This window comes from Carassius carassius, chromosome 10 (assembly GCF_963082965.1).
Source record: "Carassius carassius chromosome 10, fCarCar2.1, whole genome shotgun sequence".
Lineage (NCBI taxonomy): Eukaryota > Metazoa > Chordata > Actinopteri > Cypriniformes > Cyprinidae > Carassius > Carassius carassius.
Window position 1 is genome coordinate 3,439,906 of NC_081764.1, and position 27,692 is coordinate 3,467,597.

General features: G+C 40.4%; 2 protein-coding genes and 2 pseudogenes across 2 annotated transcripts; all 4 read right to left on the bottom strand.

Annotated features, from left to right (window-relative positions):
- Window positions 1-1,997, bottom strand: part of LOC132152266 (ubiquitin-like modifier-activating enzyme 1) — a 31,114-nt pseudogene extending 29,117 nt beyond the window's left edge.
- Window positions 1,998-5,138: 3,141 nt separating this feature from the next.
- Window positions 5,139-6,055, bottom strand: LOC132152267 (odorant receptor 131-2-like; annotated as a pseudogene).
- Window positions 6,056-15,523: 9,468 nt separating this feature from the next.
- LOC132151225 (odorant receptor 131-2-like) lies at window positions 15,524-16,441 on the bottom strand. The gene has a single exon (XM_059559337.1). The coding sequence runs from the start codon at window positions 16,439-16,441 to the stop codon at window positions 15,524-15,526; it is 918 nt and encodes a 305-aa protein (XP_059415320.1).
- Window positions 16,442-20,557: 4,116 nt separating this feature from the next.
- On the bottom strand, window positions 20,558-24,504 carry LOC132152268 (uncharacterized). The gene is made up of 4 exons (XM_059561078.1): window positions 24,337-24,504; window positions 22,190-23,714; window positions 21,660-21,830; window positions 20,558-21,500 (listed from the first exon to the last, which is right to left on the bottom strand). Exons 2-4 carry the CDS (start codon window positions 23,533-23,535, stop codon window positions 20,558-20,560), a joined length of 2,460 nt encoding a protein of 819 aa, XP_059417061.1. The 5' UTR covers window positions 23,536-23,714; window positions 24,337-24,504.
- Between the last annotated feature and the right edge of the window lie 3,188 nt (window positions 24,505-27,692).

A 27,692-nucleotide genomic window follows, 5' to 3' on the forward strand; every position in this document is an offset into this window, starting at 1 on the left:
GCTTCACTGCTACTTTTGATCAATTTAATAGATCCTTGCTTAAACCTCATTAGCATAACACTTATATGAACAAACAATGTGTTAAAAATCAAAACAAAAAAAACAAACAAACTTGTTTTAGCAACATTCAAAGTCACCAGAGTAATACACCAGAAAATTCACCCCAACAAAAATCTGAATTATTCGGTTGATTCACATGGGAAACTCTGACTGGCATATCCTCAGTGCTCAACAGGAAATGTCACATGGCACATAAAATATTTCCTGTGCATTCTGACACCGATGACTCACTGATGTGCTCACTGCTCACCATAACAGATCAAGATAAGTAGCTGAGAGTCATTTAACAGGATTATGGAAACACAAATCAGGATAATGGCCTCCCCTGCTGGTGAAACACTCACAAGAAAATAGTTCTGTTTCTTCAATTTGTCTTGAAAAGCAGATCCAAACACAGCAATCTGCCCATCATATCAGCTGTCTCTCTACAGCATAAAAGATAACGATCAATTTATAAGAAGCACATAAAGTGCTCAGTTGATAATGAATCCATCAGTAACAAGACTTTGTATTTTCTAAATACTGAGAATGAGCTGCCTTGTAGCTTACAGGAGCAGAGGTGTCTTCAGAAAGGACTCCAATGTCCTCCTAAGGTATGCATTCCAGGGCATCGAAACCCAGCCACTGTCTGAGAGGACTGAATTTACCACTGCATGCCTGACAGATTTAATACACCATGGTCTCAAACTCAACTGGTGCTGCCAGTGTAAAATGTTAAATGATAAAGTTCACCTTCACCACCTCATGAGCAGCATTGACAGACGCCATGTTACTGCTGGCAACCAGAAATAACTGCTTTACAGTGTCTTTATCAAGTTCGTCAAACTCTGCATCCCTGCAACGCTTTTTAGCGATTGTAACCAGCACTTCAGCATCAGCCTATAGGGCGGCAAAAACACAGAGATGAAATATTGAGCTATTATAGGGGTGTAAAATGTGCTGAGGAATCTGACGATGAAATGCACGGATCAAGGATCCATAAAGTCTAATTCCACAATTATAACGGAGTATGAAGTGCTTCTTTCTCATTCTGAATATAATTCCTGACCTCTATTCAGTAGTGAAAATCCACTTTTGTTTGTTTTGATTAGACAGAATGCTGTAAATTGTTTTTCCATTTACTTTTTTTTTAATAGTTATGAACAAAGTAATCGAATAATATTGTACAAGATTTTAGATGTCATGATGCACTGCGTGATTTATAACTGTCAGAGCAAATATGTTATTTATAACATAACAACATAAAAATAATAATGCTTTTAGATGTATAATAAAATATTTGAAAGGAGATAACTTTAATGTAGTTAGTTTTCAAGAACAGAAAAAAACTACTTTCTTTATTCTTGCCAACATTTTACACAATGTTGTGACAATACACTCGGTCAAACAGGTCACACCTGTCCTGGAAAAATATCGATAGACATACTTTAAAAACCTTATTTAGCATAAAGTGACCAATGACTGACCTGGGATCTAGAGAGGTTTCTGAATATCACCTGAATGAGGAGACTTGCTATAGTGCTGTACGTCGACACACTTTAAGATTTCAAAAACATCAGTAGCTTCTTAAAATATTTAATTACAATGCAGTCAAGTATCCTCACTATGGAATAAATGAATTCTGGTTGATCCTTATAAAGCTGAGGATTTCAGGCTGTTTCACTTCAGTGGCCAGTCCACCCTTCACATACTCAGAATAGTTAGAAGTGTCACAAATACTGAAGGAATATCTGTCTAAAAACATTCATATATATTGTTATTATATGATTTGCATTGCTATTGACTTTTTCTTGATCTTCTGTATCCATGATCAGCTCTAGATGTTTTCCTTATATTTGATAATATTTTGATCTTAAAATTAATCTCACTTTGATTTTAACTGGACCATAACTATTGAGTTCAGTCATGCCTTGAATCTCATTGAAATTCACAAACATGTCTTCGGTGAACTCATGGCTTTCCTCATCTGTGCATGTCACTATGCCTGGATTGTCCTACGATGGAAAATAAGATATATTTTCAGCTCATATTAACGTGAAGATTCTAAAAATTGTATTCTAAATAAAAAAATGTTGACTCATAAGGGGTGGTATAGGAATTTTTTGGCAACTTGTTTTGAAACAACCATTGTTTGCAATTCCATCTGGCACCTCTAGAAAATTACACGCAATTTGTTACAAATCCGTAAGACATTTATTTCCCTCCGTTAAAAGTCTATTCACCCAACGCTTTGATACTTCATAAAGTTCAGAAGACATAATAAACTTTAAGGAATACTCCACCCCAAAATGAAAATTTTGTCATTAATCACTTACCCCCATGTCGTTCCAAACCCGTAAAAGCTTTGTTTGTCTTCTGAACACAATTTAAGATATTTTGGATGAAAACCGGGAGGCTTGTGACTGCCCCATAGACTGCCTGCACTGTCAAGGTCCGGAAAAGTATGAAAGACATCATCAAAATAGTCCATCTGCCATCAGTGATTCAACTGTAACGTTATAAAGCACCGAGAATACTTTTTGTAAGCAAGAAAACAAAAATAACGACTTTATTAAACAATTTGTTTGTCAACAGTCTCCTCCGTGACTCTCCATATCACTCTGTGCTGCATATGCTTTTCTGTATCAGCTGCGCCACATGCATGCTCTGTTTCTACATGTATTTAGCATTAATTTGAAAGAAAACAGCGCATCCTTGTGGTGTGGCTTTATTGTACTTGATAAACAAATTCTAATCCAATTCTGATAAACAAAATAGTAAGCAAATAATTTGAACTAAAACAAGCCCAGTCACTTTTGCTTTGGTTTTTCTGTGAAAAATACCAGGAAGAGACCATGCAATGTGAGGCATAACTATTCATACAGCACTGATGAAATACATAAAGGCAATTCCTCAAACTAAATAACCCGATCTCGAAAAGATGATTTAAATTAAAATTAAAACCTGATACAACAAAATGAAAAACTAATGAATATGCATTGACAAACATACAAGCATCACATGTCTGCATTTAAAATATTTTTGTTTACTATACTTCCATGATTCAGTGAATAATTTCTGATTTTAATAATTTTCTTTTTGTATGATTGATTTTAAAAAACAGAGGTACCTGCAAACATGTGAAATATGTACTTTTAACATCTAACAATTGTAATATGTTTAACACATTTTCAGTTGAAATGATTGCATTCAGTTTCAATAGAACTTAATGTAAATAAAGTAAAAATGATTACTAAAAAATAAAATATGTACATTCAGGTACTTTACACTCTTGTGCAGCAGTGACTGCTAGCAATGAAATATCCAAATAAATCAGAGAAAGAAAAAGCAAAAAATGTAGAGGTTAACCAAGATGCAGATAGACTCAGGAAAGTTAATAAGAATATTTTACAGTAAACTTACAGCTGTCGAGAATATAACCCCTCGTCAATATCAGCCATTTTTCTGTAAGAATGACAAATCATTAGCAGTGGTGTCCTTTACAAAGCAGTACATCAGATTCTTAAATTCTACATTCTGAAAAAATACTTTACTATTACTATGTGCATGTCCTTTTTGTTAGCACCAGTGTCCTGTTTTGCAGTGGTGGGTCTTTTAAATACACCTGTTTGAGTTTAAACAATACAGGAACTGAGAGTTTTCAAGGATACTGTGTACATTAGATAACAAGTGACCAATGACGAATTTATAAATATGGCAACTTTATAATGATCTGTAATTAGCTATTATTGAGAAAAGAAAAAAAAGAAAAAAAAATCAGGGTAGGCAATTTTCTGTAGCATTTGCCATTCAGCGGAGTTAGCGTGTGTTTCCTCGGTCAGAACAGAATGGTTTCTGTTATTGTGTAATCTTCGGCCTCTCGCACACATTCGGCCATGATGCGTGATTAAAAAGCCAAATATGTATTTGTTGTTGTATCTTCTGATCTATCTGAGATTCCTCAGGTGAGCTCAACACACCGTAGGTGTGCACGAGCTAAACTATACAGAAAAACCACAAGGTGGCGCTGCAAACACACGGAAAGCCAGCTTGTCTAGAAACAAGCGGCTCTACATGTGTCTCAAATTGATCAGATGATTCTAAATAATTATTTTTCAACTGAAATGCCATTCATAATCATTTATGATTTCAAAAATTATAATATGCCTACTAGTATGCCAGGTAGTAATATATTTTTATGAATACATTTAAATAGGCCTAATAAGCTTGTAACTGTAGAAGTCTCACTGGAGTCTTAGTGACTTTAAACTTGCTCAGCGAATAAAGTAAAAAAAAAAAAAAAAAGTTACATATTGGTGCATATTTTACTGGTCTGATATCCATTTGATTCATGCATGCATTGTGTAATTAATAATATTTCAAAACAACACCTTCTTGCTCTATGCTTTATATTAATTGCTATTCTAATATGACAAAATAATAAAAACATAACTTGTGGGCCTCATGCAGCAAGTTTCTTTTTCTTTTCTCAAGTTAAATAATAATAATAAACCACAAACATAAATACGTGAATGAACTGATTAAGTGAAAAAATAATGCAAGTAATCTTTGGTTTTAAAAAGAACTTTAAACTAAACCACAAAGAATAAGAATGTACAGTGTGATTTATTTGATTAAAAAATAATAATACAGTTCTATCATCAACATTATTATGCAGTTTTCCCAGACTGCTCGTTTGGCTATAATTTTAACAGATAAAGCAATAAAGACTGTTCAAAATAAAGACTAAATGTGTGCTTTCTTCCCATAGTTCATGTGAACAGAGATGAACAGATTTCATATATCCACTAAAAATTAATAAAACACCCGCTGAAAAAAGGATTATAAAAGTAAAGATAGGTCTGTTTATCTCTCTCTCTCTCTCTCTTTTTTTTTTTTTACTGAATTTGCCACATGGTTTGACATTTTGTAGAATATTGAATAGTTGAATAATTAGAATATTGATCTAATTCATACACAGGAGAGATTCTGCTCTCATTTATGTTCTCAAATCTCAAACAAGACAAATGCCATAATGAAACAAACGCAAATAAATCCAAATTATTTCTAAATAAATCTTAGTCAAATAAAATGCACAATTACGATGGCATTATCTTTACAATAACAAAATTACAAGTAAAGTATTCCTTTAGTTGTTTCACAAACTTCTGGTCTCGGACCCCATATATCAAAGGACTTAGTAATCTTGGCAAAATATTAGTTAACAGATAAATACAGAAAGTGATCTTAGTTTGGTGAAGATGGAAAAAGGAGTAATAATTATAAACATAAAAGGAGTGATATAGGAAAGCATACAAAGAAGTAACTGGACACCATGCAATAGTATCGTACTCCGAGCCTTATTTGCTGAACCCTTTGAAACAGCCTTTCTGGCAGTGAACAGGACTCTGCAATAAGTATAAATGAGAATTATCCACACAAATGACATAAAGATGACTTGTGAAGCAGTGGTGTTGTCCTGGTGGCTCTTGGAAGGGAACAAATAATTTGGGTAGCAAGGTATAAATGATCTGAAGAAAGATATGGGTTGGGTTAAAAGTGAAATAATGGCATCGGCTATAAAACGTACAGCCCCTATGACCCATAGCATACGTATAAAGATGTAGGTCCTTTGTGGTGTGCAAATATGAGATTGATGCAGTGGTTTACAGATAGCAATGAAACGTTCTATTGCCATACCAGCCAGATTCAATGGAGTGATCATAAAAGTGGTTGTACCAAGAAAAACCAATACACAGCACAATGATACATTCACAAGTGGTGAAGCATAGGTCAACACATATAAAGTCACTGATATGCATATCATGAGCATGTCATTGATTACCAGGTGAATGTATAAAATGTATCTGGAGTCTCTTGAAAACATTGGATTGGAGAAGAAAGTCACCACTAGCATTCCGTTAATGAAGTTAATGATAAGACCAAGAGAAATAATCACAATGTTTTTAGCAAGAGCTTCTTCATAACTATCCACAATCCAAGTCGTCGAGTTCATTTCCAATTCTTTACAAGCAAGGATCTGGAACAGAAAGAGAGAGAAAAAATCACCTACTATACTTGCAGTTTTAGCCTATTTCTTTTGAGAAGTTGTATAGACAGACTTACCTTGGAGCAGAAGAACCATTTCTAAACTGTGGGCAGTCTGAAGTTCACATGAATTTTAATCAGTGCTACATTATGTGCTTGTGTGTCATTTATGGTTTGTGGAAAGGCCAGGGAACATGCATATTAAATATGAGGGTCAATACACTTGGGTCACATTACAGTGGAATAATTTCAATGAAATGCAATTATTGCAAATGCGATTATTGGTGAATGGTGTGGTAGGCTATGTTCTGTAGATGAGAGCACTGGAAAAATGTGGAATTAAACTTGTCATTCATACACACAGTAACTAGAATTTAAATCTTTATGAATAAAGTTGAGTAAAGGTCGAATCAATACATTACACTAGGTGTTGTGCACAAACAATAGCTCTGTCCGAAAGCATAGGTAGCTGATTTGATGCCTCAATTTCTTCTCAGGCAATGTCTTTGCAGCCAGCATTTGCACATGAAGGTATCTTTTTTCAGACAGATTTCTGAAACTGAGTAACAGTTTAATGCTCTGTAACAAAATAGAGAAAGCACTTGAGCCACAGGCCAACATCGATCATAATTGTTTAAAGCACAAAGAGAAGTGATATTGGCTGTGTGTGTCCAAAAACTGAGTAATGCTGTATAGGAAGGCACCAAGACTCATTCAAATCCAATGTTAGCTTTACTTCCTGGCTCCTGTGATGCCTTCATTTGATCAACGGTGGACAGAGGAAGTCATGGTCATCAGGAGTCATCATGGACACTGACCATTCTGCAACCATGCAGCCCCATACACAGCATTACATTTCCCTTTCAAGGGAACTTCGAACTGCGTCCTCTAGGGGTCACTATGGAGAACGCTTCGACGTGAACCGTGTCTGAAGCATAAATTGAAAAAACACCAACAAGTTGGCCAGTGACAGACCCTGACGTCACTACCGGTGCGACTATAGATAAATAGATGCCAGGAGAACACATCATTCACTTCTTCGTCTTCACTGACTGTTCTGTTTGAAGCGTGCATCTGAACGTGGTAAGAGCGATCTTTCTCTGTCTGTCATGGCGACTACTAGCAAAGCGTTTAAACAGTGTGTGCATCTGTGTCATCATTATTTGACACCCGATGACACACAATCTTTGTGTTGTTTGTTTGGGTGAAGAGCACGCAATGTCCTTGAGGGGGCAATCTGCATGCATTGTAGGCGTTTGAAAAATGAAATGAAAAAGTTCTGCTTTTGTTTGTCTCTCTTTTCGCAGAATTCAATTCAATTCAATTCAAGTTTATTTGTATAGCGCTTTTTACAATACAAATCGTTACAAAGCAACTTTACAGAAAATTATGTTTCTACAAGATTTAGTAGTAGCTAGTAGTTTGTGCACGTTTGAGAGGATTTTAGAAAAATAAAAATAATAATAATAATACAAGACGTAGTCAGCTAGATGATGAACTATCAATATTATTAATTAATAGTAATTATATGATGCAGTCACACATGTAGCAATAATTGTTAGTTCTGTTTGTTGATTCAAGGTTAGGATCATCTGGGGTCCTCTGAGGGTCAGCATCATCTCTTCTCAGGTGTTCTGGATCCAGACTGGAGCTTGTGTAAATCCTAGTTACCACGGGATGTAAATCCCGTGGCAAAACATAGAAACAAAATAGAGACATCATTAGCATAGCTGCTGATCCAACAAAGTAAAATTAGTTTAACCCAAGCTAAAGAATAAAAATGCAGATGCAACTACACTCACAATTTAAGAGATACATTATTCGAATGCTTGGCGAAAGAGATGCGTTTTTAATCTAGATTTAAACAGAGAGAGTGTGTCTGAACCCCGAACATTATCAGGAAGGCTATTCCAGAGTTTGGGAGCCAAATGTGAAAAAGCTCTACCTCCTTTAGTGGACTTTGCTATCCTAGGAACTACCAAAAGTCCAGTGTTTTGTGACCTTAGGGTGCGTGATGGGTTGTAGCGTGGTAGAAGGCTAGTTAGGTACGCAGGAGCTAAACCATTTAGGGCCTTATAGGTAAGTAATGATAATTTGTAACTGATACGGAACTTAATAGGTAGCCAGTGCAGAGACTGTAAAATTGGGGTAATATGATCATATTTTCTTGACCTGGTAAGGACTCTAGCTGCTGCATTTTGGACTACCTGTAGCTTGTTTATTGACGAAGCAGGACAACCACCTAGAAGTGCATTACAATAGTCCAGTCTAGAGGTCATGAAAGCATGAACTAGCTTTTCTGCATCAGAAACAGATAACATGTTTCGTAGCTTGGCAATGTTTCTAAGATGGAAGAATGCGGTTTTTGTAACATTGGAAATATGATTTTCAAAAGACAAATTGCTGTCCAATATAACACCCAGATTTCTGACTGTAGAGGAAGTAACAGTACATCCGTCTAGTTGCAGATTGTAATCTACAAGATTCTGTGTGGTGTTTTTTGGTCCAATAATTAATATCTCTGTCTTATCCGAATTTAATTGGAGAAAATTATTTGTCATCCAATCTTTTACATTTTTAACACACTCTGTTAGCTTAGATAATTGGGAAGTTTCATCTGGTCTCGTTGAGATATATAGCTGAGTATCATCAGCATAACAGTGGAAGCTAATTCCGTATTTTCTAATAATATTACCAAGGGGCAACATGTATATTGAAAATAGAAGGGGACCTAGGACGGATCCTTGTGGCACTCCATACTTTACTGATGACAAATGAGATGACACCCCATTTAAGTAAACAAAATGGTAGCGATCGGACAGGTAGGATCTAAACCATCTTAGAGCCTGCCCTTGAATACCTGTATAGTTTTGTAATCGATCTATGAGTATGTCATGATCTATGGTGTCGAACGCAGCACTAAGATCAAGTAAGACTAGAAATGACATGCAGCCTTGATCTGACGCAAGAAGCAGGTCATTTGTAATTTTAACAAGTGCAGTTTCTGTGCTATGGTGGGGCCTAAAACCTGACTGAAATTCTTCATACAGATCATTTTTATGCAGGAAGGTGCTCAATTGAGCAGACACAACTTTTTCTAAAATTTTAGACATAAATGGAAGATTTGAAATAGGCCTATAATTTGCCAGTACACTAGGATCTAGTTTTGGTTTCTTAATAAGAGGCTTGATAACCGCCAGCTTGAATGGTTTTGGGACGTGACCTAAAGATAACGACGAGTTAATGATATTGAGAAGCGGTTCTTCGGCTACAGGTAACAGCTCTTTTAGTAATTTAGTGGGTACAGGATCTAATAAACATGTTGTTGGTTTAGATACAGTGATAAGTTTATTTAGCTCTTCCTGTCCTATATTTGTAAAGCACTGCAGTTTATCTTTGGGTGCGATGGATGAAACTGAAGTGTTAGACGCTGTAGAATCTACATTCGCTATTGTATTTCTAATGTTATCTATTTTATCAGTGAAGAAATTCATAAAGTCATTACTATTTAACGTTGGTGGAATATTTGAATCAGGTGGCGTCTGGTAATTTGTTAATTTAGCCACTGTGCTAAATAAAAACTTTGGATTGTTTTGGTTATTTTCAATGAGTTTGTGGATATGCTCTGCCCTAGCAGTTTTTAGAGCCTGTCTATACCTGGACATACTGTTTTTCCATGCAATTTTAAAAACTTCCAAGTTAGTTTTTCTCCATTTGCGTTCAAGACTACGAGTTACTTTCTTGAGAGAGTGAGTATTACTGTTATACCATGGCACAGTACGTTTTTCTCTAACCTTTTTCAATTTGATGGGGGCAACAGCTTCTAATGTATTAGAGAAAATAGTGCCCATGTTGTCAGTAATTTCGTCTAATTCATGTGTATTTTTGGGTACAAATAGCAGTTGAGATAGATCAGGCAGGTTATTTGCGAATCTGTCTTTGGTGGCTGGAACAATAGTTCTGCCCAGACGGTAACGCTGAGACATATAGTTAATATCAGTTATACGCAGCATGCACGATACAAGGAAATGGTCTGTAATATCATCACTTTGGGGTACAATATCTATAGCAGTAAGATCGATTCCATGCGATATAATTAGATCTAGTGTATGATTAAAACGATGAGTGGGCCCGGTGACATTTTGCTTGACTCCAAAGGAGTTTATTAGGTCAGTAAACGCAAGTCCTAATGTATCATTTGCATTATCAACGTGAATATTAAAATCTCCCATGATTAGCGCCTTATCAACTGTAACTAGAAGGTCTGAGAGGAAATCTGCAAATTCTTTTAGGAATTCTGTATACGGCCCTGGTGGTCTATACACAGTAGCCAGAGCAAGAGATACATTAGATTTCTTTTGCATGTCTGACAGTGTAACATTTAGCAGAAGCATTTCAAAAGAGTTAAACCTGTATCCTGTTTTCTGGGTAACATTGAGAATATCACTATATATTGTTGCAACACCTCCGCCACGACCAGTCTGACGGGGCTCATGCTTATAACAGTAGTTTGGTGGAGTAGACTCATTTAGACCAAAATAATCATTTGGTTTTAGCCAGGTTTCAGTCAAGCAGAGTACATCAAAACTATTTTCTGTCATCATTTCATTTACAATAACTGCTTTGGGTGTGAGTGATCTAATATTTATGAGCCCAAACTTTAAAAATTGTTTTTGTTCATTTACTTTACATTTTTCTGGTTTAATTACGATAAGATTTTTTCTAGATCCTACATTATATTTTGACCTCACTATTCGGGGAACAGACACAGTCTTAATAGTTTTTACAGCACAAGTACTTTTATCATTTAAGCGGGTGAAACAAAAGTCATCATAATAGTTATGAGAGAATTGTCTTACTAGTCACATGGAGCGAAGTGTCCTGGAGATGTTGTCAGAGAGCAGCTCCGCTCCGATTCTGCTGGGGTGTAATCCATCAGCGCGAAACAGCCTAGGACGCTCCCAGAAAAGATTCCAGTTATTAACAAATAGCAGTTTCTGTTCTTTACACCATGACAACAACCATTCATTTAAAGCAAAAAGTCTACTGAACCTTTCGTGTCCTCGTCGATACGTGGGTAGTGGTCCAGACACGACGATCGTCGCCGCGGGCGTCATGCTGCGAACCGTCTCGATCAGGCTGCTGAAGTCCCTCTTCAGCGTCTCCGTCTGCCGCAGTATGGTGTCGTTAACCCCGGCGTGAAGCACGACCGCTCTGGGGCTCTCGTCGACCTTCAGGATCGCGGGTATCTGTGCAGAAACATCGAGAACACGAGCACCAGGCAAACAATGAGTGTGCACTTTACCTTCGGCTAACGTAGCACTTACGTGTCGGACGATGGAGTCTCCAATGATCACAGCGTCGCGTCCTGTCTCGCGGAGGGGAGCGAAGCGGTTCCGGATGGAGATGTCGAAGGCAGGAGGGGGAGAAGTCGTCACCCGGGACCCGGCTCGCGTCCTCCGCTGTGGATGCACCCAGGGTCCGTGGTGTCCCGGCGTCGCAGTGAAGGACATCTGCAGAAAGAGGGGAAGCCATCTGCTTCCTGCGGTTCAGGACCCGCCACTGCTGAGGCACGGAGGAGAATAAGCTCGTGGGGATCACAGGTGGTTTTGGCTGAGGAGTTTAGAGAGGGACTTTCCCTTCCATGCTTGTCAGCAGTGGATGAGAGAGAGCCTTGGGAGGATGATGTTATATCTTTAACACCTTCTGATACAGAGGCTAGTGCTCTGCTGGGTTCGGCCCAGGAAGAGCAGGATATGTCCGAGGATGGCGAAGAAGCTGAGGCTGAGCCTTCTCAATCATCCTGCCCTTCGTACTTTCCATACAGAGTTTTAAAATGAATGGAAGAGGCTGTTTTCTTCTTACATCCATTGTTTTCAGCATACAAGTTATGCCAACATCGAGGCAATGTGCGAAAGCAGCTATGAGAGGATGCCCCCTGTAGAAGAGACGCTGGCTAGCTATCTCTGTGTGGGGGAGACGTCTTCTCTTAAATCTCCCTCCTTGCCATCTAAGCCCCTTCAGGATACATCTCGCTTAAATGGCAAGGCATACACACTGGCATACTCCAGTTTCGCCTTCTGAACTTTTCGGTACCTCCGTTGAGATGGTAGTCAAGAAGGTCATGGAGGCAAAGGCATGCTCAGCTGCCTTCAAATCCTTAATTCCACAAAGGTCCAGTTCTTAGCCTGAACAACCTAGGAGTCCTGGTCCGTCTCGATCCGATGATCAGAGACGGGCACAGAAGGCTATTGTCATGACTCATGCTCCTCCCCCACCTGCGGGTAGGTGTAGGAGGAATCGTGGGTCAAAGTAAGGTTGGCAAGACCTAAGGGATGTGATCCACATGAGGCATCAGCGCTTTCGTCCGAATCAGAGCAATACTTGAGTATCTACTTGTTTCCTTTGGGGGTTTTTACATCTGCCCTTATCTTCCCCTTCCTAATTCCCCTGTAACCACCACCTCTTCACCTGACTGAGGTTAGGTTGGAACTTCTTGCATAACAGTCTCCTATGCTGGACCTATGATGTTTTTGGTTGGTTCTATGATTCATAGTAACCACCTTACTGATGGTCCGGACTAAAGGGAGGATCCAATTGCTGGTGGTTATGTGTGTACTAATCCTCTGTTAGTTTTATTTGCAGTGCTCAATCAACAGTTTTTACTAAACACTCGTCGACATTATTTCCAGCCAGTATGAAAACCCTGATTCCGGCTTCATGCTTCCGATATCAGGCAGCCAGATCATATGTTCCTGCAGGAGCCTTTTTGATCATCAGGCCCAGCACAGCACTGCAAGGAATTTCCTGGATGCCTGGCCAGGTCACCCTGAGGGGCCTCCTGTTCGCTTGGATATCTCTTCTTGCTGACACATCAAGTGGGAAGTGGAGGTGGAAGTTGCAAGAATCTTCTTGTATATGCTGCCTCAGGTGATGCTCCCTTCGCCAGAGGTTTGTACATTTGAGCTTGCCTCTCCCATGCGGTTTGGCACCTCTGCAATGCTTAGGAAACTTTAAGTAGACACGCTAAGCTCTGTGTACTTTCTGAAATCCATATGGTGGTGAGTGTGCACGTTGAACACTTTGTGCACTTTCTAAAATCCATGTAAGTGGTAAGTGTGCACACAAGACTCTGTGCACTTTCTGCAATCCTGTATGGTATGGGTTATGCGCTCAGCTTCGTTCCCTTTCTTTGAGTTGGTTAGACCTTGGTTCCTTGGGCTCTTTATTAATGCACTTCAAGCATCACTTCCCTCAATATGAAGGGCTATGTGGGCAATGTGTAAGTTTGCAGGCTAGTGCTCTGCATTCTTTCTAAAATCCTATAGGGTGAGGACTTCGCGTGGTTGCTTCATGCCCTTTCTTGGTAAGCTTTGATATGCCCCATTCATCTTGGGCACCACTCCACCTATGTATCCTTGTATACCTATCTAAACAAGGTGTTACTACTAGGGATCTGTTGAGACAGTTCCTTCAGCAAGCTCATGCAAGAGAAAGTGGTAGCCCCTGTGTGACAGGCAAGACTTAGTGTAAAATGCTAGACTCCTTGCCATATTAATTTAAAGGAATCTTTCTTGATTCCAAGCCTTGAGCTCTACCCCGGGTTGAGGCCCTAAGAGGTAAGTTGGGTATGTAGCCTAGGCCTTTGGCCGTAAGGGATAATGTCACAGACAGCCGTCTAATGTCCCATTGGCAATTCCCATGGAAATGGTAGAGTTGGTACTTAGTGCTTGCCATGATTCTGGCCTGCACTCCCCTCAGCATGGGGGTGTGGGTATATTGTTCCCCATAGCGACCCCTAGAGGACACAGTTCGAAGTTCCCTTGAAATGGAACATTTCAGGTTATGAATGTAACCATGGTTCCCTGAGTGGGGAACAACACACTGCATCCTCTAGCTTCCTGCCATGCTTCTGATGCAACCTTAAGACGAAGAAGTGAATGACGTGTTCTGCCGGCACCTATTTATCTATAGTTGCACTGGTAGTGATGTCAGGGGCTGTTGCCGGCCAACTTGTTGGTGTTTTTTTTAATGTATGCTTCAAACCCGGGTAACGACAAGGCATTCCCCATAGCGACTGCTAGAGGACGCAGTGTCTCGTTCCCTACTCAGGGAACCATGGTTACATTCGCAACCTGAAATGTTTTCTGCTATCTGAGCTACAGCAGCTCTTCTGTGTGATGCTACCAGATGGACAAGCCTTATTAAATTTCTCAAGAGCAATTTTTGAAGGGGACACAAATAATCCAGCTAAAATTGTACTTGTAAGGATATGTATACACAGAGGAAATCCGTACTACAATTAGTGCAGCAGCAAGACTGTGCCAAATTAGACAATGTCAAGCTGTTGTGGTCGCGCTGTGACAGCGCTTGAGTCCGTTGTTAACATTACTCTCCGTCAGTGTTGCCAACCCTCAGATGGAGGGGTAGGGGTGTCCTGTGGGTGCCTTCATATGATAAGCATAGAATATATAAAAAGATGATAACAAACAGTGAAAATGCCACTAGCGACAATTGATCATGTGTAGGCACTTAAAGGGTTAGCTAATCCAAAAATGAAAATTATGTCAATAATGACTCACCCTCATGTCATTCCAAACCCATAAGATTGTTCATTTTTGGATGAACTAACCCTTTAATTCATTGTTTCGGTCATGTGACAAATTAACAAAAGACTAGGGAGGTTAATTAGTCATTTACATTTAAACTAATTTAGCTTTGGTTGTAATCAGAGAAAAAGATAAAATATTGCATGTGTGGAAGTGTTGGCAGAAGTTGGCTATTTGGCAGATATGAGCTGTACAATATGGAAGACAGTCACATTTTGTAGGCCTAAATATTAAATTATTCTAAACCTCATCGCAAAATGCACATTCTCTTTGGTGAAAAAAACCCCCAAGTACAATAAAACTAAACACTAAAACAATAAGAATACAGGGTAATTTATTTAATTAAAAATAATCATAACACAATACTATTATCAATATTAATAGGTAATTTTATCTAATCGTTCATGCTATATCTATAGTTTGGCTATAAAGATATTGTAATTGAAATAATTAATTGAAAAAAATCCTACCATTCAAAATAAAGACACAAATACTTTAGTTGTCGTGAGTCCATAATACATAATTTCTAGAGATAATATAATTAACAACATCTGTGTGAACTAGAGGGTAAATGATTTCACAAAAAATCATCAAAACACCAGCTTATTAAATGCATTGAAAATTGATCAGTGAAGTTAGTTTTGAGTAAAGGTCATTCATCGTTTGTTTGTACTTAAAATTCATAAATTTTCAACTATGAGTTGTTTTCAGTCACTATAGAGAATTTCTTTTCTCAGTAATGTTCTCAAATAAAACAAATATCACATAAATCATAACTAAATAAAAATCTAATTTCTAATATTTTAAATAAATGTAGCAAAAAAAAATCATGATGGCATTATTTTTAAAATTATAACTTTACATGTAAAGTATTCGTTCATTTGTTTGAGAAACTTCTGGTCTCGGACCCCATATATCAAAGGACTCAATAATCTTGGCATAATATTCGTCATTAGATAATTAAAGAAAGTGATCTTTGTTCTGTCAGCAGGAAAAAAAGGAATGACAAACATATCCATAACAGGCGTGATATAGGAAAGCATACAAAGAAGTAACTGGACACCATGCAACAATATCGTACTCCGAGCCTTATTTGCTGAACCCTTTGAAACAGCCTTTCTGGCAGTGAACAGGACTCTGCAGTAAGTATAAATGAGAATTATCCACACAAATGACATACAGATGACTTGTGAGGCAGTGATGCGATCCTTGTGGTGTTTTGATGGGAACAAAATAAATGTGTAGCAAAGCACAGTAGACCTGAAGAGAGATATGGGCTCGACTAAGAGTAAAATAATGATATCTGCTAGAGAAGGTATAGCGCCTATAACCCAAATCAAACATATAAAGATGTGGGTTCTTCGTGGTGTGCAAATTTGAGAGTGATGCAGTGGTTTACAGATGGCAATGAAACGCTCTATTGCCATACCAGCCAGATTCAATGGAGTGATCATAAACGTGGCTGAACCAAGAAAAACCAATGTGTAACACAATGATGCATTTGCGAAATGGGAAGCATAGGTCAACACATATAAAGTCACTGATATGAATATCATGAACATGTCATTGATTACCAGATGAATGTATAAAATGTATCTGGAGTCTCTTGAAAACATTGGATTGGAGAAGAAAGTCACCACTAGCATTCCGTTAATGAAGTTAATGATAAGACCAAGAGAAATGATCACAATGTTTTTGACAAGAGCTTCTTCGTAACTATCCACAATCCAGGTCGTCGAGTTCATTTTCCGGTGCTTTATGACCAAGAGTCTGGAAGGGAATGAGGAGAGAGAGAATGCATGAATAGTGACCTTGTCTAGACTAATCTAGCCTTTTCCTTTTGAAAAGTCTTGTAGATAGACTTACCTCGAGCAGAACGGGTTCTGGACTGCATGTTTCAGTCTGAAGCTCCCATGGTTTTAATCAGTGGTTAATCATCTGTGTCATTTATAGTTTGTGGAAAGGGCAGGGATTATGAATATTAAATATGAAGTTCATTGCCCTTGGGTCACTTAATTAGCCTATTCAAAAATATGCTGTTGATTTCAGGACAGCGCAGTATTTGTAAGGCAAAAGCAACTATGGAAATGAATACAAATCTCCTGCGCAAATTTATTGAATAGCCAAAGTCAAGGTTAAAAAAAAAAATTACAAAATTTAGCAGCAACATATATAACACTAGACAATACTGATGAAAATGTGAGTGGGCCAGTGTCACGATAACCAGCTGGAGTGCCCTTGATAACCACCAGAGGTGTACACCACCCCATACCTCTGTCACTAATGGCACTTTTCCACTGCATGGTACCACATGGTACAGTTCAATTGGGGGGGGGGGTGTTCCACTGGGTACAGTGCCTGGTACCTGGGACTTTTTTTTTGGTACCACTTTGATTGAGGTTCCAAGTGAACCATACCATTACCAAAACGTGATGTGTAAACTCTGCTGATCACGGATTGGCTGGAGGGAATCATTGAATCACTGAACTTGCGACATAAAAGAACTGCATTTACTATGTAACTATGCAGATGTTCTAGACTAAATGTGAATGTGCATTAATTCATCCCACTTGCAAAAAAACAAAACAAAACTAAAAACAGATTTAGTATTCAAATCAAACAACTTGATGATGTAACAGAAACTATGGACTCTCTCTTTTTTAGCACTTTAAATAAAGTTGCTCCTTTACGCTTAAGGAAGGTTAAGGAAAACAGTTTGACACCATGGTATAATGAGAATACTCGCACCCTAAAGAGAGCAGCCCGAAAATTGAGCGCAGCTGGAGGAAAACCAAACTAGAGGTATTTCGTATTTCTTCTGCCCTCGGTTGAGTGTGTGGCTACTCAGCCTATGCAGCGAGCTAAACATTCAGTAAGAGAAGGTGTGGCTCCAGGAATGACAGAACACAGTTTTCTTCTTAGTGCCTTTACTGAAGACCTCTCTTTTCTGATTTGTAAAACTGTAAACATACAAGCAAATTTTATAAAAAATAAATTATTTAACAAACCAAGACACATTGCTGTGGATTTAAATGCTGGAAGTGATCAGAACTCAAGATTTAAGAATCACAAGATAACATTTTTAAACAATTCAGTTTGTGTCAATTTGCCACCATGTGGTTGCAGAATATACAGCAGTCAATTGCAGTTTCAGTACACAGATTAAAAGGCAGTTCAAAATACTGTTCGACATATTTATAATGCCAAAATTTATTTACTGCTACTATAGAAGAAAGTTATACATTTGTTTCTTTTTTCACCGTTCTGTAAAAGTATAACAGGTCTTTCCTCTTTAGTTAAATTTAGTAGAACATGAACTCAGCAAGCCTTGGTCAAAGCTACACAGGAAAAACAAAAGCTACTTATTTTACTTTGACAACCTATATGTACAACTTGACGACCTGAGTTGTGTAAAAACAGAGCTGACATTAACTTATAAGAAACTTTGCAACCACATACCAAACAGAAGCTAGCAACATTAGCTTGACTTAGATCACAAACATCTTTTGCTTGTAAGAGTCCAAATAACCTCTTAAGTAACAGAACTTTTAGAAAAAACAAAATTGGCCATTTATTACTTACAGATTATGGGATGTCAAAGCTTCCCAAAGATGTAAGGGGTCTGAGAGGAGTGTAGCATGTCAACACCTCTGGACATTTTCTCACACTGCATGTAACAAAGCTTTTTCCTGCTGCCTCCACACATCACCAACAGAGCGCAGTCATAGTAAATGCAAAATATAATCGAAGAAGAACACTACAAGAGATACTGACCCCTAGTGAGAAAATAAAGAAATGCACTAGCGAACTAATACAATTCTATTGAACATTGAGGGACAGAATACTCCCCGCCTGACATCTGTAGAATGTCATCCATAACTAGCATGTAAATACAGATAAATTACCTGATTCTAAGTACTGTCCTTAGACACCAATAACACAACCTCACTTATAGGTCTTATGTAGCATCTGAGTTCACCCTTGCGGAAAATCTTCACCTCTATTTTCCTGACAAGTCCATCCTCGCTTGGGAAGATTTTGGTGATGAGACCAAGTGGCCAGTTGTTCCTATGTTCAAGTGCCTCCTTTAGCAGAACAACATCTCCTGTTTGTAGATTTGGTTTTACGGTTTTCCATTTGCGGCGGTTCTGAAGTCCTGAAATGTATTCCCTTTGCCATCGGCTCCAGAAAACATTGGCGAGGTATTTTAGGCGCCTCCATTGCGCTCTGAAAAGATCCCTGCTTTCAAACTGACCTGGTGGGACTGGTGGGGTCGCAACTTTTTGTGTGAGTAGCATGGCAGGGGTAAGAATGGCTGGGTTTTCTGGATCTGTAGAAACTGCTGTGAGCGGACGAGCATTCACTATTGCAGTGACTTCAGCCATTAATGTCACTAATATCTCATGAGTAAGTTTTGCATTTCTATGTTCTAGGAGCATTGCATCGAGGATTTTGCGTGTGACCCCAATCATGCGCTCTCAGGAGCCACCCATATGAGATGCATGTGGGGGGTTGAAATGCCATTTGCAGCCAGAATCTTTGAGAAAGCTGTGAAGTTTGCTGTTGTGACAGCCCTGTTTGTCTATTTGCAGTTCTTTGCAGGCACTCACAAAATTTGTCCCACAATCGGATCTGAGAAGTTTGACTGCACCCCTGATGGCGAAGAAACGACGCAGCGCATTGATGAACGACAAGGTGTCCATCGATTCTATAGTTTCAATGTGAATGGCACATGTGCTCATACATGTGAATATGACTGCCCATCGCTTAGCATCCGCTTGCCCACCACGTGTTCTTCTGACTGTGACAGGCCAGGGGCCGAACACATCAAGGCCTACATGTGTGAAAGGAGGGTCCGTGGACAGCCTGTCCTCTGGTAGCTCAGCCATGACCTGTTCCTGTTGTCTGCCCCTTAGTTTGCGGCATGTGACACAATTGAATATCACTCTGCTTATTGCTCTTTTACCTCCCACAATCCAAAAACCTGCAGCCCTGACTGCCCCTTCAGTAAAATGTCTGCCCTGGTGGCATACTTTCCTGTGGAAGTGTTTTATAATGAGCTGGGCAAGGTGGTGCTTTCCAGGGATGAGTATGGGATTTGTTTCGTCCGATGTCAACTGTCCACGTTTTAGTCTCCCACCCACTCTGAGGATTCCATTAGTGTCGACAATAGGGCTCAGTTTGCTAAGTGGGCTTGAGTTTTTAAGGGGCACACCTTTTTCAACTTGTCTTATGTCCTCTGCGTAAACTTCTCTTTGAACAGTGTGAATGATAGTGTTCTTGGCTTGGTTGAGTTGTTCTTCAGTTAAATGTTCATTACAGCTGTGCCAGCCGTGACAGGAGCTCTCTGTGTTCGGCTTAAATGACTGGGCAATGTGCTGGAGTTTGGATATAGCTTTAAGTAGTGCATTCCAACTCGAAAACCTTTCAAATCTGACACCACTGAGTCTATCCCTTGAGAGAGTGGTGGCACAAGTAGTGACCTCAGGTCGCAGTTCATTGTCAGTCTCCGGGTCTACAAGATCAAACAACTCTGCCTGTGGTTGACTCTTTCCTGAATTTGAAAGGAAAGTGGGTCCACTGATCCATGTGGAATTAGAGAGCTGCTCAGCGGGTAGTGCTCGTGTGGCATGATCAGCAGGATTTAAATGAGTGGGCACGTAATGCCACTGGTGAGCTTGTGTGAAGCGCCTAATACGTTCCACTCTGTTGTGCACATAAACGTGGAAGCATCTCTTTTTGTTAAAGATGTAACCAAGCACTACTTTGGAGTCGGTGTAGAAGCTCACCTGTTCGACTGCGATGTCTAGCTCCTCCAGGACTAACTCGGCCACCTCAACAGCCAGGACTGCTGCGCAAAGTTAAAGTCTGGGTATAGTGATGTCTGGTTTTGGGGAAAGTCGTGCTTTGCCGAGAAGGAAACCCACTTCACTGTGCCCATCTCTATCTGTGAGTTTGAGGTAAGCAACAGCACCCACTGCCTTAGTGGAGGCATCACAAAAAACATGGATCTCCTTAGTTAGAGCTGCAGATAGTGGTATTGAGGTGTACATTCTGGGAATTTCAAGTTGTTGTAGATATTTGAGGGAGTCTTTCCATTGTTGCCACTGTTGTAATTTGTCTTTGGGCAATTCGGTGTCCCATTCACAAATGTCAGTGGAAATGTCTCTCAGTATGGCCCTGCCTTCTACAATGACTGGTACAGCAAAGCCAAGCGGGTCGAACACACTATTAATGACTGACAGCACTCCCCGTTTAGTGAAAGGCTTTTGATTGACTGTTACCTGAAACTTGAACAGGTCTGTGAACAGGCCCCAGCCCAAGCCTAAGCTGCATTGCATAGGTGGGGTAGTCTGCCCGAGGTCAAGGCCCTGCATGTCCGTTGCAAGGTCCTCACTTGGAAAAGCACTTGTGATGATAGGACAGTTGGATGAGATTTTGTGCAGGCGTATGTTACACTGAGCCAGCATCTTCTGAGATCTACAGAGAATGTCAATGGCCTCATCTGTGGAAGAGAATGATTTCAGTCCATCGTCTACATAAAAGTGACGTTCAGTGAACTCTCTTGCATCACTGCCGTATTCCCTTTCTCCCTCCATCGCTGACCGTTTCAGTCCATAAATAGCCACGGATGGGGAGGGGCAGTTCCCAAAAACGTGTACTCTCATCTTGAATTCCTGCACTTCTCCACCCAGATCATGGTTTTTGAACCACAAGAAACGAAGGTAGTCACGGTGGTCCTCTCTAACTAGAAAGTTGTGAAACATTTGCTCCACGTCTGCCATGACTGCGTATGGGTCAGACCTGAAACGCATCAGAACTCCCACAAGAGTGTTATTGAGATCTGGCCCTTTTAGAAGCACGTCATTGAGAGAAACATTGCTGCATTGAGCACTCGAATCGAAAACTACCCTAATTTTCCCTGGCTTTTGATGGTGGTAAACTCCAAAACTAGGGAGATACCAGCATTCCTGGTCTAGAGTAAGAGCAGGAGCTGGTTCTGCATGGCCCTTACTGAAGATTTTGTCCAAAAACTCAACATAGCGCTCCCTCATTTTAGGTTTCCTTTTGAGCGTTTTGCGAAGTGACATTAAACGACTGAGGGCCTGGTCCCTGTTGTTGGGCAAACGCTGTCTGGGGGTGCGGAATGGGAGTGGAGCTACCCAATTATTCGCATCATCTTTTGCAAAGTCTTTGTGCATAATATCTAAGAACAAAGTATCTTCTGCCGAAAGTGCCACTTTGTCATCATCTGCTGTTTGCTGGAAAATGTGTCTGCCCAATTCAACTTGTGTCTTATAAAGTGTATGACAGCTTTCTGTGTATTTGTCTTTGTTATAAATTTTGTTTTCACAGGGGCTGAGGAAGGTAGGGCGGCCGTTGTTAAGAGCGTGTTCTTTGAGAATACTTTTTCTTTCATCCAGTGTTTTTGACCTAAATCCCCTGCATTTAGCGAATAGAGTGAATGGGGCTTGTGGTGAATAGGACATTGCTTTTCCGGATTGAGAACTGATGTTTGAGCTGTGGCGTTTGTTTGACTGATATCTGTTTTGTTCACCGTAACAGGGACTCTGTATCTGGTTGGTTTTACCGGTGTCTTGTCAACCTTTGGAGCTACTATGTTTGAACTTTGTAGCATAAAGCTAGGGTCTGTTTTCATTTCAGCGTAGTCATTTACAAACTGAACAAAATATGAGAAAGGTGGGTAAACTGCACCATTGTCTCTTTTGTATTTTGTCCCTTGTTTCAACCATGACTCCTGGAGTCCGTAAGGGAGCTTTTCAACTATTGGGTTTATCCCCCTTGGGGTGTCAAGAAAGCTAAGGCCTGGCAGATAACTTTCAATTTGTGCATACTCTAACTCTAGCAGAAGATATGCAAGCTCCTGCAGCAGGTGAGTGTCTTTATTGGATATCTTTGGAAAAGTCTGTAAGCGTTGGAAGAGTGACGCTTCGACTACCTCTGGAGAGCCATAACTCTTGTCTAGACGCTGCCACAAACGTTGGAGGCCTGCTTGTGGGTTGTTCACATGGACCGCCCTGATCCTCAGAGCGTGTTGAAGTGACTCCCCGCTGAGCCACTTGGTTAGAAGGTCAAGCTCTTCGCTGGGCTTAAGGTGAAGGCCTTCTATGGCGTTGCAGAAGATGGACTTCCAGGACAAGTAGGACTCAGGACGGTTGTCGAAAACCTTGAATCCCGCTGTCAGCAGATCACGGCGTGCTAGATAGGCTGCTAGATCCGACAGTTCAGTTTGTGGAGTCACTGAAGGTCTAGGCTGGGGTGAAAAATCCCTTTTTATGTGTGTAGGAGGGTGCTTCAGCTGCTCCCTGTCTACAAAATCAGTGAGATGTTCACCTGGAGAGGAAGCGACTGGTGTTTGGCTCTGTTGTAGATGGTGAGAGTCGTTATGACTGACCAGTTGTCTTGTGTCAGGCTTTTCTTCTGCTTTCACTTGCAAACTGAAGTTGGTGAAGTGAGCATTCACATAGTCTCGAGCACGTCTAATGGAAGGAGGCGTCTTAGGGGAGATGCCTTGCTCACGTAGGTCGATGGCGTGGTGCTCCTCGTCAGCTGCCGCTTCCAGGACATAAGCTGCAGCAAGCGCTGCTTCAGCCTCACCCTCCTTCACCAGAGCGTTTAGCGTTGCCTCGATGCGCGCCTTCTCAACCTCCATGTCGATCTGGCGTTTGGCGTACTGTGCTCTGGCACGGGCAGCTTCTGCGTCTGCTCGGGCTCGTGCTGCAGCTTGGCTGGTGGACGAACGGCGCGAAGAACGTGAGTAGCACTCTGACCGGGCCACCATCTGGGACATAGGCGGTGTAGCTTCAGACTGAGACATCTTGGGAGCTTGATAGGTAGGTAATCTTTTTACTCTTCTGCCCTCGGTTGAGTGTGTGGCTACTCAGCCTATGCAGCGAGCTAAACATTCAGTAAGAGAAGGTGTGGCTCCAGGAATGACAGAACACAGTTTTCTTCTTAGTGCCTTTACTGAAGACCTCTCTTTTCTGATTTGTAAAACTGTAAACATACAAGCAAATTTTATAAAAAATAAATTATTTAACAAACCAAGACACATTGCTGTGGATTTAAATGCTGGAAGTGATCAGAACTCAAGATTTAAGAATCACAAGATAACATTTTTAAACAATTCAGTTTGTGTCAATTTGCCACCATGTGGTTGCAGAATATACAGCAGTCAATTGCAGTTTCAGTACACAGATTAAAAGGCAGTTCAAAATACTGTTCGACATATTTATAATGCCAAAATTTATTTACTGCTACTATAGAAGAAAGTTATACATTTGTTTCTTTTTTCACCGTTCTGTAAAAGTATAACAGGTCTTTCCTCTTTAGTTAAATTTAGTAGAACATGAACTCAGCAAGCCTTGGTCAAAGCTACACAGGAAAAACAAAAGCTACTTATTTTACTTTGACAACCTATATGTACAACTTGACGACCTGAGTTGTGTAAAAACAGAGCTGACATTAACTTATAAGAAACTTTGCAACCACATACCAAACAGAAGCTAGCAACATTAGCTTGACTTAGATCACAAACATCTTTTGCTTGTAAGAGTCCAAATAACCTCTTAAGTAACAGAACTTTTAGAAAAAACAAAATTGGCCATTTATTACTTACAGATTATGGGATGTCAAAGCTTCCCAAAGATGTAAGGGGTCTGAGAGGAGTGTAGCATGTCAACACCTCTGGACATTTTCTCACACTGCATGTAACAAAGCTTTTTCCTGCTGCCTCCACACATCACCAACAGAGCGCAGTCATAGTAAATGCAAAATATAATCGAAGAAGAACCCCCCAAAAACACTACAAGAGATACTGACCCCTAGTGGGAAAATAAAGAAATGCACTAGCGAACTAATACAATTCTATTGAACATTGAGGGACAGAATAGTATTGCTTGGCGGGAAAGTAACCTATCCTACAGAAAAGCATTAAAAACTGCTAGATCCGATTACTTTTCTTCTCTTTTAGAAGAAAACAAACATAACACCAGGTATTTATTCAATACAGTGGCTAAATTAACGAAAAATAAAGCCTCAACAAGTGTTGACATTTCCCAACACCACAGCAGTAATGACTTTATGAACTACTTTACTTCTAAAATCGATACTATTAGAGATAAAATTGCAACCATTCAGCCGTCAGCTACAGTATCACATTAGAGATAAAATTGCAACCATTCAGCCAACAGTTACAGTATCACATCAGACAGTGCACTATAGACCCCCTGAGGAACAGTTCCACTCATTCTCTACTATAGGAGAGGAAGAATTGTATAAACTTGTTAAATCATCTAAACCAACAACATGTATGTTATACCCTATACCATCTAAGCTCCTAAAAGAGGTGCTTCCAGAAGTCATAGATCCTCTTCTGACTATTATTAATTCCTCATTGTCATTAGGATATGTCCCCAAAACCTTCAAACTGGCTGTTATTAAGCCTCTCATCAAAAAACCACAACTTGACCCCAAAGAACTAGTTAATTATAGACCAATCTCGAATCTCCCTTTTCTGTCCAAGATACTAGAAAAGGTGGTATCCTCACAATTATAATCCTTCTTAGAGAAAAATGGTATATGTGAGGATTTCCAGTCAGGATTTAGACCGTATCATAGTACTGAGACTGCTCTTCTTAGAGTTACAAATGATCTGCTCTTATCATCTGATCGTGGGTGTATCTCTCTATTAGTTTTATTGGATCTTAGTGCTGCATTTGACACAATTGACCACAACATTCTTTTGCATAGACTTGAACACTTTGTTGGCATCAGTGGAATTGTATTAGCATGGTTTAAATCATACTTATATGACCGCCATCAGTTCGTAGCAGTGAATGAAGATGTATCATATCGATCACAAGTGCAGTACGGAGTACATCAAGGCTCAGTACTAGGGCCGCTACTCTTCACGCTTTATATGTTACCCTTGGGAGATATCATCAGGAAACATGGTGTTAGCTTTCACTGTTATGCTGATGAACCTAGGTGTGCTATTTGATCGCAATCTTTCCTTAGAAAGCCACATTTCTAGCATTTGTAAAACTGCATTTTTCCATCTCAAAAATATATCTAAATTACGGCCTATGCTCTCAATGTCAAATGCAGAAATGTTAATACATGCATTTATGACCTCAAGGTTAGATTATTGTAATGCTTTATTGGGTGGTTGTTCTGCACGCTTAGTAAACAGATGTCACAAGGTGACGATCTTTAGGGGCGGAACCAAAATTCGGGAAGTTTGGTTCCGCCCGGAAGTGTTTCCGCCCGGACCGGAAAAACAGAACACCGGAACTTCCGGTAGCGCCGTAAGAAGGAAAATCAGGGAATTCGATGCACCTGTGCCTAGTTAGGGACAGCGGTTGGTGATTGGAGGATACGCTGGACAAGGCAGTACTTAAGGCCAAGTTATTTCACAGTCTGGGGAAGCTCTCTTTGGTGTGTGTGAAGCACTGGGTTGTGCCCGTCTTGGTACGCTGCTGGTAGCTGTCTAACTCTCTCTCTCCCTCAGGCTGGAATTGTATGATTGTGAAGACATCGCGAACCTTAAAGGTTGAGAAGTGAACAGATTATACGGCGAACTGAGACGACGTGAAAAAGGGGATTGGAAGTGGCATTGATGTGAGTACTAAGAGCCAGTCGAAAGTGCCCTGTATATTGACCTGGCGTTGTGTAGATCTCTCCAGGAGGAGGAGGGTGGCCCTACCCCTAATATAGTGTGGTGGGAGAGCCGAAGGAATACTTATTGAAGTAGTCGCAACGACGACATCACTAGCTAGGCCGCATATTCCATCGCCAGATCCGAACCAAGCGAAGTGAAGGAAGACGGGTGTCCTTTCCGTACACTGAGTGTGGTGGGTGAGTCTTCGTGCTGTGAAAACCTATAATTTTGACGTGGTGTTGTATATTGCTGTGGGCTGCTGTGTATTGCCGTGTGTCCTGTCAGATAAGCCCCCGCCTTCACGCACTTCGGCGTGGGAGGACAAGGAGATTGCTGGCCCTAGCCTAGTTCAGTACAGTATATGTTGTGAGCGTGCTTCAGATCTCCGGAGATAGCACGGCACGCTGTGTCCAGCCCAGAGGTGAAAGCCATCCAAAGCAGAGTAACTGTGTTTTGTGTCCAAGTTGATACCTGTGGAGAGGAAAGGAAAGAGAGTGAGTAACACAAGGAGAAACAGAGGAAACCTGTACTTACAGTACGCTGTGTTCAGCCCAGAGGTGAGAGCCATTCAAAGCAAACTAACGGTGCTATTGTGCCCAAGTTGATACCTGTGGAGAGGAAAGGAAAGAGAGTGAGTAACACAAGGAGAAACAGAGGAAACCTGTACTTACAGTACGCTGTGTTCAGCCCAGAGGTGAGAGCCATTCAAAGCAAACTAACGGTGCTATTGTGCCCAAGTTGATATCTGTGGAGAGAAAAGGAGAGAGAGGTGAATAACACGAGGAGGAATAGAGCGAACCCTGTACTTACAGTACGCTGTGTCCAGCCCAGAGGTGAGAGCCATTCAAAGCAAACTAACTGTGCTATTGTGCCCAAGTTGATACCTGTGGAGAGAAAAGGAGAGAGAGAGTGAATAACACGAGGAGGAATAGAGCGAACCCTGTACTTACAGTACGCTGTGTCCAGCCCAGAGGTGAGAGCCATTCAAAGCAAACTAACTGTGCTATTGTGCCCAAGTTGATACCTGTGGAGAGAAAAGGAGAGAGAGAGTGAATAACACGAGGAGGAATAGAGCGAACCCTGTACTTACAGTACGCTGTGTCCAGCCCAGAGGTGAGAGCCATTCAAAGCAAACTAACTGTGCTATTGTGCCCAAGTTGATACCTGTGGAGAGAAAAGGAGAGAGAGTGGGTAACACGAGGAGAGACTGAGGAAACCTGTACTTACGCCGCTGCCTGTGGAGAAAGAGAAAGCGAGTGAGCACCCAAGGAACGAACTGTGTGAACCAGTACTTACTGTGAGCTGTAATCAGC

Coding starts and splice junctions, on each gene's coding strand:
- LOC132151225 (XM_059559337.1), bottom strand. CDS start 16,441: ATGAACTCGACGACCTGGATTGTGGATAGTTACGAAGAAGCTCTTGTC.
- LOC132152268 (XM_059561078.1), bottom strand. CDS start 23,535: ATGTCTCAGTCTGAAGCTACACCGCCTATGTCCCAGATGGTGGCCCGG. Junction 21,831..22,189: donor TCAGTTCTCAATCCGGAAAA/GCAATGTCCTAT, acceptor CCGCACCCCCAG/ACAGCGTTTGCCCAACAACA. Junction 21,501..21,659: donor ACTCTAGACCAGGAATGCTG/GTATCTCCCTAG, acceptor GATGCGTTTCAG/GTCTGACCCATACGCAGTCA.